General features: G+C 47.8%; 2 protein-coding genes across 2 annotated transcripts; one reads left to right on the plus strand and one right to left on the minus strand.

Annotated features, from left to right (window-relative positions):
- Positions 1 to 5,810: 5,810 nt before the first annotated feature.
- Positions 5,811 to 9,417, minus strand: USP27X (ubiquitin specific peptidase 27 X-linked). Its single transcript, XM_025373293.1, has 3 exons — positions 9,356 to 9,417; positions 8,877 to 9,128; positions 5,811 to 8,769 (listed from the first exon to the last, which is right to left on the minus strand). The coding sequence occupies exons 1-3, from the start codon at positions 9,415 to 9,417 to the stop codon at positions 6,756 to 6,758; spliced, it is 2,328 nt and encodes a 775-aa protein (XP_025229078.1). The 3' UTR covers positions 5,811 to 6,755.
- LOC112616098 lies at positions 8,967 to 10,285 on the plus strand. The gene has a single exon (XM_025373051.1). The coding sequence runs from the start codon at positions 9,530 to 9,532 to the stop codon at positions 9,965 to 9,967; it is 438 nt and encodes a 145-aa protein (XP_025228836.1). The 5' UTR covers positions 8,967 to 9,529; the 3' UTR covers positions 9,968 to 10,285.
- The last annotated feature ends 1,429 nt before the right edge of the window (positions 10,286 to 11,714 follow it).

The following is an 11,714-nucleotide window of genomic DNA, read 5'->3' on the forward strand; positions in this document are numbered from 1 at the left end:
AATGCTTATTTAGATTTCCCCACGTTTGCAATTTTTGTTCACTGTTCCTTGCCTCCTATTCACCCCTTCTCTCTACTTTCATGTTCCTCCTTCCTGAAGTATCTCTTATGGTAGTTATTCTTGTGAGACGCTATTATTGCTAAATTTTCTTAATTTTGTTTTGTTTTTTTTTTTCCCTGAAAGTTTCCTCATTTCACTCTCAAAAAAAGAGAAGCAGTTCTTCTCAGCAGTATTTCTTGGGGGTACTAATTCTCCTTATGGCAACTGGTGACTCTCCTTCATGGCATATCATTTATATGCAAGGACTTGATTTCTACTGTTGCTTATTTCTGAGCCCATCTTCAGGAGATCCTTTCTTTTTCTGTGGCGTTCCATTACCCTGGATCACAAAAATGTATTGCGTTTGCTTTTGCTGAGATTCTATAAGTTTCAATGGTTCTGTCTCAACTTTTAACTTTTCAGCATGTGGTTCCCATGCCACATAGTAAATTTTGACCCCACATCCACATAGAACATAGGCCTGAGATTTTTATTTCTCCTTGTGGTTCCACAGACAACATAAGCCCTTTCATTGTTTATTCTCTAACCCCCTTTTAATGGACAAGAGAAGCTACTAAAGGCTTTACCCAGAGGTTTCAGCTATAGCTTCTCTGCCTGTGGTGGACCTGAAGCTGTGTTGTCAGCACCTGGATGGGTATTGGACTCCCAGCTCCAAGTCCCTAGCCATTAGGGCCTGATATCTGGAACCAATACCACACAGGACACTGCAGTGTCTGTTTACAATTACTACACTGTCTTTTGTTTTTCCTTTTGTTTCCCTACAGATTTTGCTTTTTATTTTTTTAAAGCTCAGCTAGAAATGTAAATTTTTGTTCTAGTTGATCTAGTGTTAGTCTATGTTTGTATTGGGAACGAGGCACTAGTCATATCATCTTAGTGTGCTGTGTTGCCAGAAGAAACCATGTTTTATACACACAATTTGGCACCTTTTTATAATTAAGCATTCTTCCTTATCATTTCCATCCTCATAAATATCCACTTCTTTAAGTTCTAAAGAAATTAAGTCTCCCCTCAGGACCATCTAGATTGTGAGCACACATGAGGCCAGGCTTCTGTAGCAGGCTGGATTATTTTCCAGACACACCACCATGTCGTTTAAGTATATCATTCCCCTGGGGTCTAAAATTTCTTACCACAGTGAGTTTCAACTTTAAAATATTTTAGTAGCAGAACCCTTTCTGCAAGTATTACCTGGAATCCCCCCAAATACCAAACAAGAGGAGAGCTTCTCTGGTTGAAGTGGAGTTGAGAGTTCTGATCTCACCAACTTACTCTCCTTGCTCCCTGAAGTGCTCTCCAAGGCGCTCCCTGGGCCATCTTCATAGACTCCTTGGACTCCAGGAAGGTGTGATAACGAATAGATCAGCGGTTCTCAAAGTGTGGTCCCAGAACCAGGAGTATGGGCATCACCTGGGGATGTGTTAGAAATGCAAATTCTCAAGCCCCCATCCCAGATCTACTGAACCAGAAACTCTGGGGGTGAGACCCAGCAATCTGTGTGTTAATGAGCTCTGCTGGTACATGAGGACCTCTGATGCATATTAAAGTTTGAGAAATTGCCAGAATATTGTACTCAGGAGCTACTGGAACAAGGCTGAAGTGTTGCCCAAGATTAACATTTCTTGGGTGCTTAAATTAACCCAAGCTTCTTTGGAAGGTTATTTTCCATCCACCATTTTCTTTTACCTGAGTGATATTACAGACACTCTTAAGACACTTTCTTGTACCTGAGTGAGATTATAGACATTCTCAAGGCAAAGACACAACTTTGCAATGGCCTGAGTCCCTCTGAATTGATTCAGTATCAGGAGGCCGAGGTGGGAGGATTGTTTGAGCTCAGGAGGTCGACGCTGCAGTGAGCCATGATTACACCATTGCACTCTAGCCTGGGTAGCAGAGTGAGACCCCATCTCAAAAGAAAATGAATAAATGAATAAATAAACAAACAAATAAATCACAAAGACGAGTAGGGATTCCTATCCTTAGTTCATTAGACAGAAATAATGAAGTTCCTCCTAATTTTTCTTGACAAAAAGACTTCAGGCTGATCTCATTTCACAGAGGCCGGCCCACTCTCTCCTCTTTTTCTTAAAAAAAATTTTTAAAATAAATAAATTTTTAAGACTCGAGGTCTGAAGTTCATAAAATGACTATCGAACAAAAGAAGCCAGACATAAAAGAGTACACGCTGAACAACTGCATTTAGAGAAGATCTAAAGACAGACAACACTAATCTACAGTGAAAGAAGTCAGGATAGGTGTCTGAGTTCTGGGGAGTGTTTTGTTTCTTGATCTGGATGCTGTTTACAGGGATATGTTTACTTTGTAGAAATTCATCAAGTTATATATGATATGTGTACTTTTCCTGTTTATCTGATATACTTCAATACAAGAGTTTAAAAATGGCACTGGGTCACCTGCAGAGCAAGTGTGTAATGACGCACTGTGGTGAGTGCTGGGCTACATACTTTCAGAGGATCTGGGCCTTCATTTCTGGGTGTGAGACATACATTTGGAGGAAACACAGGCTTCTGGCACCAGGTCTACTGCATTTTGAAAGTAAGAGTTGCATGGGGGCCATTCTGTTTCTTGATTTGAAAAAGGCCTTTTGGTTGATGGCGTCCCTGATCAGAATTCCCTGTAGACAGTGAATAAGAGAGACAGTTACCAATATGACCTGTAGGCCAGAGTCAGTTTTAGCATCTGGCTACTCCAGGAAATGGTAAATGGCAGGGCCCTGGATTTCTAACCAAATTATGCCACGAAATTGTGGGAAGGAATGTGTAATGGGTGACAGGGCAGTATCTCATTGTTTGGTACATGGTTCTGAACTCTATGGGTGGTTGATGCTCCCAGTTGTGAGCACCCATATTTCACCTGTGCCCTTCTGAATCCAGATCACAAATCTACATACGAACCAAGTCTCCCAGTCCTAACAGTATGTGGATGTAAATGAAGTCTCTGTTAAAGAATTAACTTAGCTTGGCGCAGTGGCTCAAGCCTGTAATCCCAGCACTTTGGGAGGCCAAGGCAGGTGGATCACCTGAAGTCAGGAGTTCGAGACCAGCCTGGCCAACACGGCAAAACTCTGTCTCTACTAAAAATACCAAAAATTAGCTGGGCATGGTGGTGGGCGCCTGTAATCCCAGCTACTTAGTAGGCTGAGGCAGGAGAATTGCTTGAACCCAGGAGGTGGAGGTTGCAGTGAGCCGAGATCACGCCATTGAACTGCGCTCCAGCCTGGGCGACAGAGCAAGACTCTGTCTCAAAAAAAAAGAAAAAAATTAGCTTAAATTTCACCGGTTCTTGCCCCATTTGCTCATCTAGGAACTCCAGCCCACATGAAAAATAACCCAATTGTGTCTGCAAGTCTCCAGTAGGTTACAAACCAATCCATTTTCACCATCTCCCATGTTCTTTCTTACTTATTCTGGGCCCCTATCTTTGTATAGTCTGACCATGAAGCTGTTTAAGAACTAGTTACCCCTTCCCTCCCCACCTGCCACTGCTGTACTTGTGCTCACCATCGGAATGTTGAAGAAGGTGCCAAGGGTGCTACTTCCTGATACCCCTAAAGGCCCTAATCGTAGAGGTGCCTGACCATGTGCCAGACATTCTCAAACATGCCTGGATCTCAGTTTGAGTTTAAGGTTAACACATACCTGCTGAATACATGATGCCTTGGGTTCCACGATGGTATGATCTGAAGGCAGGCACTGGCTGCTGTTACATTCCATTGCTCAGTTCGGGGGTTAGTGACTGGTAGGGGCATAGGGCTGGCCTTGAATGGTTGCCCTGTTGCTAAGGGACAATGCTGTTTTCCAGATAGAGGTGTGAGGTTCAATTAGGAAGTGCCCGGCACAGCTGCTCCCCCTGGCGGTCTGTGCCTTCCACCAGCGGAGACAGAGAGGTCAGGTTCAGCAATCTCGTGCCATTCATAACTTTCAGTGAGTTCCTTTTAGAACTATCGTTGAGTGCAGGGTATTTAAAAGGGTTTCCTGTGTCAGACAAACCCAAAATGAGGAATGTGCTATTAAAAATGTGAATGCCATACAAGATGAAGAAAGGTTGTGGAAATGTTCCAGATTAAAGGAGGCTTAAAGAGATATGACAACTAAATGCAATACTTCACCCTAGGCCAGATTCTGCAATAGAGTGGGAAAATGCTATAAAGGACATTACTGGGTCAACAAACAAAGTTGGAATACAAATGGTAGATTAACGTATCGTATCAATGTTAAATTTTCTGCAGTTCTACTGTAGTGATGTGGGGAATATGCCTATTCTTAGGAAATGTACACTGATGTATTTAGGTGTGAAGGGCCATGATATATGTAATTATCTTCATATGGTTCAAAAATATACACACCCCCATTTATAAGAGTGCACATGTGCAAATGATAATACAAATGAGGTAAAATTTCACAATGGGTAAATCTGGTAAAGAGCATACCGATGCTCTTTATACTATTTTTTATAACTTTTCTGTAAGTTTGAAATGATTCCCAAATAAAAATGTTTAAAAATTTTAAAGGTCACTTTCTGTGCAAGCAGTCAGGATCTGGTGGCACAGGCCTGCCTGGACTCTTCCCCTGGCAGAGATGAAGAATGAGGACATGGCTGTGTCCTTCCAGGTAGGGATACCAGACCCTTCCCAAAAGGTAGTCAGACACCCTGCACGAAGTTGCCAAGTGCCATCCAAAGTCACCCATCTCTTGATCTCTCCCATCCTACAAGACACCAAAAATAACAACTTTTTACATTTTTTCCTGAAAATTATGAGCCCTAGGTGTTAATGAAATCTTGGTTATGAAAAGAAGGTGTATTGATTCATTAACTCATCCATCCATTCATTCATTCAGTAAATGTTTTGAATACCTACTTACCATGTGACAGGAGTCAAGGGAATGAGAATGCATCCCAAGGTACAAGAGGAGACATAACTCTTGTCCTAAAAATGCCTATGAGCTAGTTGTGATGCACCCACAGCCACGTAAATAAACATGTATTTCCAAATGAGTGGACCATGAAGTAGACTTGGGAAGCAATGGGGAGCCCAGCCTTTTACCAGAGCCAGTGGATCCAAGCCCCATGGATCTGATACACGTTTAATTTCCCTCCAGGATTCTCTAGGTAATAATTACTTTTCTACCTGACACTGATGAGAGAAGGACTCATAGTGCTTCCTCCACCCTGGGTTCATCCCACCTGTTTCAGTTCAGCTCTCTGCAGGCTGCTCTGCCCTCTGTCAGTATCAGGGAAGGGGCCAACAAGCCATTCTATCAATATCCCTGGGCTGATGGGCCAGTGAACTTTGGAAAACAGTCTTTCTACTGATCTGTGCCTGTGAGTAAACATAGCAACTGAACCCATAATGTTTTTAGAAGACGAAGACCACCAAATTCCCTCATGTGCAAGCCTGGCAGCCTACTGGCCATGAGAGTCCCATCACTGGGATCTGAATCATGAAAGCAACACGACTGTCCTCCATAAGGACAGAATAATGACCTTATGGGACAGCTATGGTTCTTTCCACCCCCAATCCCAGGTGGCACCCACTGTGATGCCCTGCACACAAGGGACAAAAGTGGAGTTCATTGCCTTGGTACTCTAAATAGACAGCATTGGGGAGGGAGTTGTGGAGAATGTGTGTGTGACTGCATGTGACATGATGTGTGTCCCTTCTGTCCAGCGGTCTCAGGCGGGACTGACCCCCACCTCTGATGCATTCGGGGCCTGGTCCAAAGAAGTTTCAGGTTTGGATCCAACAAACGTTTACTGAGTCCCTACAAAGTTCCAAGCCTTTTACTTTATACTTTGACACATTTTTATATCATTTAATCTTTAACAATAACCCTTTAAGGTAGGAATTATCTGCATTTTACAGATGATAAAACAATCGCAAAGAGGTTCATTGATTTGCTCAAGTATATCACACAGCTTTTTTTTTTTTTTTTTTTTTTTTTTTTTTTTTTTTTTTAACACACACACTATACTCTTAGCTGAGGCCTGTCTGCGTTGGTTGCTTATCTTACAGCATTTCTTGTCTTCTCTACTTTTGGAGCGAGTGCTCCCCTTATACAAGCCCCCTTATTTCCTCTCCTTTCACTAGCCCAGGTGGGCTTTTCTTGTTTTAATACTGCATTTAATAGCACAAAAAATCACGAATACAAAGAAACTGGCAAAGGTGTTTGTCAATGATATCCCTGCCTCCTCCACTTTTCTGCTTTCATACCCATATATGTAATGGGCTACATTTTTTAGAAACTTTTCTTTTTCCCCCCAAACATATAACTGTTATGTGATTGGTCAATTGAAGCTGAAACACCCATGGAGAAAGATGTTTTACGGTTACAAGGGCACACCCCCCCACCACCCCCCTCCCCCCCACACTTTCCCACACAATCTTTTGGAGGAATATAGGATATGTACCAGTGTCAGCATTTTCCTGCTCCTGCCTTCCTTACCCAGAGTGTTTCTACCATTTAATTTCCCTTTCATCAACTGTTTAGACTAGAGCCTCTTCTCCCTCCCCTTCTATTTCTCTTCCAATCAGGACCTTTTGGACACTGGGTACTGTTCAATTCTTACTCTGTCAGGCCCATGGGCCATGGTCAAGTAGGTCCTTTAGATCTCGATGCCAGTTGTAGTATTGGTGTCGTCATCTTCCATTGCAGGTAGGTCTGTGTGTCACTTCAGTAGGCTTGTGTGTTCATTTCTTTCACTTTTTCTGACTCATGTTCCAGCACCTGTTTGTGATAGAACAGTAAATACCCTTCACTGTCCAGTACATCCTTAATACTGGCCTTAGTGATGACGGCATCATCACACTTGAACCACTGGTCCTTGTGGTGGCGGATGAAGCTGGTATAGTGGCCACTCTCCAAGGTTCCTTGGTGATTAACTACAGCAAACAAGGAATACTTATTTTCATTGTTTCCACTATTGGTTGGCAGCTGCAATTGTCCATTCATTCTGCTCTCTTTACTTGAGGCCATAAACGGTGTCATATCCAGCTCCAGAGGAAAGGAAATGTATGTAGTGATCTTGCGCCTCTGTTTGGCTGAATGTTCAAACCGTTTGAAATGAAAACAGGCAACGACAGGTAATTTATTCATTGTGAGCTGTTTGGTAGATTCCTGGTAGCTTTGGCAACTACCACATTTAATTTTGGCACTGCTTCCTAAGTGCTCTGGCCTCGTAAACCTCCGCAAGCAGTCCGTGAGGGTGGTGATTCCTGGTATGTGGCTTTCCCCGTTCACACTGCTCTCCCTCCCTGGGCTCATGGGCCAGAAGGAGGTACAAGAGCCAGGCAAGTCCAAACTAATGTCCCAGCATGGGTCTATCGTGGTGGAGACGCCATGGCAGGCTTGACAGGTGACATCAGACTGTAGGCCACCTGTGAAGATTTGGTCTATGATGCAGTTACAGTGGTTGGGATTGTTGGCCGCCTTCCCGACATCATCACCTTTGCAGTGCCTGTGCAGGACATCTAACGCTGCAATGAGGAACTCGTGGGCATCCTGTTGCCTGTACCCTGCTAAATGGCGGGCATGTATCCACACCAGGTGCAGTAACTTATAGGGCACATGAGGAGACGGGTTTCCAGAATACAACTCCCGAAACAGCGACGACATCTCACAGACCAGACACAACTCGGGACTCGGCATCTCACATCGGTGCCTGTCAGAGAGAAAGAAATCTCTCAGTATTGGCGTGTGGGTGAGGGCCTGGACGATGCAGTTCATAAAGCACGTGTTGCCAAGATTGATGAGTCCTCTTAAACCGATCGTAAAGCTGGACGTGATTCTTCTTCTCCTCGGGTTGTGCCCCAGCAGTTCTAATTCTGGTTTGGTTGTTTCCCAGGTTGGGAATTTCTCGCCAAGGCCTGGAACTGAACACTGCTGGTGAGAAACCTCTGTTGAGGTGGAGGCTTGTAATTTCAAAGCTTCTCCTTGCTCTTCTTTGGCAATTTGCTCAATGTCTTTGTCATATACATAGTCCTTACACATAAAGCAGTATATACCTCCGTAATACAGGTCTACGGCTAAGTTGTGTTGTTTCGTCTCGGCGTGCTCGTGAATGTGCTTCTCCGTGAAGCAGCCAAAGAAGACACAGGAAAGGCAAGAGTGGAGTCTGTTCAGATGGGTGCCACACACATGGCAGATGCACGACTTTGCCTTGCTTTTCCTGGTCTCTGGGGTTCCACACCACACGAAGCACTGGTAGATAACCCGCAGTTCCTGCCTCCAGTTCTCTCCCACCTTAAAGCTGTTCACGTGGGAACAGCCTGGTGGCCCCACGGCAAAATCCACATCCAGGCATCCGCCCCCAGGGCCGCGCCGGGGCCGGGGCCGGGGCGGGGGCCGGGGCCTAGGCTGCGGCGGGGTACGGAGCCGGGTCTGGGGCCGGGGCCGGGGTCGGCGGCGCGGGGCACGACTGCGACGCGGAGAGGGATCGGGGGGCCGCGGTGGATCGGAGGGAAGGGTGGGGGGAGGAACCTCGTCGCTGCTGCCGCCACCGCCGCTCCGCGCTGGGTTCTCATCCTCCAGCTCCAGCTTCGGCTCCTGCTCCGCCTCCCGGACCGGCTCGGGTTCGGGCTCCAGCTTGAGCTCAGCCCGGCGGCCCGGACCCTCCGCCGTCTCCACCTTCCCGGCGGCGTCCACCTTCCCCGCCGTCTCCACCTTCTCGGTGGCGTCCACCTTCCCCGCCGCCTCCACCTTCCCCGCCGCCTCCGCCTTCCCCTCCACCTTCGCCTCCGCCTCCACCTTCCTCTCCGCCTTCTCCGCGGTCTCGGCCGTCTCCGCCTCCTCTACCTCCTCCGCCTCCACTGGCGGCAGCTCCTCCCCCTGCTCGCAGGGCTCGAGCGGCCACTGGGCGTGGCGGCGCGGGGGCCACGCAGACCTGGGGTGTCCCCCGCCCGGCCTGAGGGAGCGCGGTGGCTGTGGCAGCTGGACCCAAAAGGGACTTTCACTGAAGGAGGCGGCGGCGGAAGCAGGCGACGCCCCCGGGAATCCTCCCGCCGAAGCCCCCTAGTGGAGGCTGCTTCTGCAGCCAGGCCCCGTTTCCTTTAATTCAGTATTTCCCAAACTTGCTTGTTCACGAGAATCACGTGGGAGCGTGTTAAAATTACAGATTCCTCGGCTCCACCCGCAGGCCTACTGAATCAGAATCTCGAAGGGAGGTACTCCGGAACCTGTATCTCTAACTAGGGCCCCAGAGGCTGCTTATGATCAGGCAAGTTTGGGAAACACAGCTCTAATTCATTGAGGCTGGCGGGAAGGGGGGCGGGGACCGCGCAGTCTCTTTAAGGCGCTTCCAGCTCTCGGCTCCAATCGCTGCTCTGACCCCCTTCATCGTCTCCTCCCCTCTCCTCGTCCTTCCCCTCGTCCGTACAGGCTTCTCCTAGCCACTGCGGGGCTGGGGGCCGAGCGGTTGCCAAGTCCAGAAATGGTTTTGAGGCTGTGAAATGTCCCCTCTGAGGGGGGTCCTGGGGAGCGCAGGCAGAAGCCGTGACAGGCCATCATTTCGGCGGCAGAGCCTGCCTCTAGCCCCGTCCCAGTCTCCCCTCCCACGCCAGGTCCTGCCCTTCCCGAAAAGGATGAAGCTCCAGCTGCAGTTCTGGGGAGGCCTGGACCCCAGCTCCGGAGGGGCCGGGCTACTAAGGCCGCTGGGCCTGGAGAGGCGTGTCCCTGGCCCATCTTATCAGTGCTCTGCAGGGTCTGGGCCTGCTGCTCGTGTCCTCCTGGGCTCCCAAGGCCACGGGTGGGTTGATGGCGTGACAGCCGGCCTCCTGGCCCAGCAGACGCTGAACAGCCCGAGGGCACAATCCAGCTCTTCTCTCCAAGGCCAGCTGGAGAGACGAGGCACGACAAGGCCATCCCTAGAGCTGGCACTTCCCCTATAGCTGAGAGGGGGCCTAAACTACAGGACACAGTCCCAAGACCCTTAAGCCCTGGCAGCGTCCCAGAGTGGGCAGCAGGTGGAAGTGGCAAGAAGCCTGTGGAGCTACCAGCAGGGAGAGGGGGTCGGACATGGCACTGAAGGGCCTCTGGGAACCCCTGTGCCAAGGGGCTGCTGGCACTGGGCAGCAGCACCCCAAATCCCACGAGGAGTGTGCCCAGAGCAAGTGGCTCAGACCTTGGGCATGGCTCAGGGGTGTCGGGCTGTAGCTGCTGGTCCCAGACAGTGCAGCCCAGGGCAGGCATCAGGACATGGGTTGGAGGAGAAAGAGTGTTCTAGGAAGAGTCCAGTCCCCGAGTGCTGGTGGTGGCTGACCGTAGCTGTCTGGCTTGTGCAGCTGTGCTGCCTGACTGTACATACCCTAGCAACATTCTCCTTGCTCAGCACTGGACATCAGCTCTCCACCTGGCTCCTTCCTCCAGGGAAGGGACGGGGAGGCCTCCTAGGATTAGCAGCAGGAGTTGGTCCTCAGGAATCAGGAGCCCTTGAAAGGAGGATGCCTGGTTTCCATACAACTGAGGGTCACCCTGGGCCCTGCCCTTCCTGAGTCAGCTCTTGCTTCAATTCCTTGAAGCACCCCAGCATTCTTTCAATAAGTGCCTGCCCTTTGTGGCCTGCAACCAGAGGAACTGCAACTAGCACACTCACTGAAGGAATTCTGCTGCTGCTGCTGCTGCTGCTGCTGCTAAAAACAACCGAGGTCATGGATGAGGGGATGGAGGATACTCTCATCCCACCTCCAGACAGACAACAAAAAGACCTAAAGATCTCTGTGTACCTGGGACTGTCTACCATTGAAGATTAGCCATGGTAACTTGTTGACTTAGTGATCAACTTCCTGCAGAAGCCCATAGGTCCACCTGGACTCTGCCCAGGCCAGTGTGTTCTGAAAAATGGAGGGCTGTGTCACCATTCACTCAACAAATGTTTATTCTGCACTGATCCAGGGCCAGAGGTACTAAGAGCTGTGGACACAGCACTCCAACCTATCCCAGGGCTACTGAAATCAGGGATGGCTTCCCCAAAAGGCACACTAAGGAAAGTCTGTGTGACTAGCAGAGAAGAGGCATCAAAAACAAAAAATCAAAAAAGAAAAAATACCACAAACAGTTTGACATTTGATTTTTTTTTTAAGTAGTCCTCGTGGGAAAAATCAGAACTTTGTTGTACTTCCTTACGTTCATTTCCTGATTACATGATGCTTTTGTTTTGAATCACGTGTGGAGGGTGTCACCAGAATCTTTAGATGCTTTGTCCTTATGTGGATCTGGACCCAGATCCTGGCAAATGTTACCATCTCTGCCTCACAAAGTTCTGACAGAATGCAGGCAATAGGGGCTATCCTTAGGAGAGACAGCTCTCCTTCGCAGTAGATGCACCTGGGTGATAAATCCAACTCTGACCACAAGGTGGCAAAAGAGTGACAATTCCTCATATATTTTTTGTATGTTTATATAAAACTATTGGTTTATATAAAATGCTCTCTAAAAATATTAAGAAAAACGTGTGCTCCTTCACACATTTTTGGGTTGATATCTGACATTTTGCATCATAAATGTCAATTGGCTACAAATAATGTAATTTGTGACAAATGTTAATATTCAAAAATAAAACTGTTATGTCACTATTTCACATGAATCCAGTGAAACCTAAATACCTTAGTGATTTGAGAGCCACCATCATCTGTTTTA

This window comes from Theropithecus gelada, chromosome X (assembly GCF_003255815.1).
Source record: "Theropithecus gelada isolate Dixy chromosome X, Tgel_1.0, whole genome shotgun sequence".
In the NCBI taxonomy this organism is placed as follows: Eukaryota; Metazoa; Chordata; class Mammalia; order Primates; family Cercopithecidae; genus Theropithecus; species Theropithecus gelada.

Excerpts from the sequence above, each read along its gene's own strand:
- USP27X (XM_025373293.1), bottom strand. The coding sequence starts at position 9,417 with ATGAAGGGGGTCAGAGCAGCGATTGGAGCCGAGAGCTGGAAGCGCCTT. Across the intron at positions 9,129-9,355 it reads CGCCTTAAAGAGACTGCGCG|GAAACGGGGCCTGGCTGCAG; the intron begins GTCCCCGCCCCC and ends ACTGAATTAAAG. Across the intron at positions 8,770-8,876 it reads CGCCAGTGGAGGCGGAGGAG|GGGGAAGGTGGACGCCACCG; the intron begins GTAGAGGAGGCG and ends GGTGGAGGCGGC.
- LOC112616098 (XM_025373051.1), top strand. The coding sequence starts at position 9,530 with ATGTCCCCTCTGAGGGGGGTCCTGGGGAGCGCAGGCAGAAGCCGTGAC.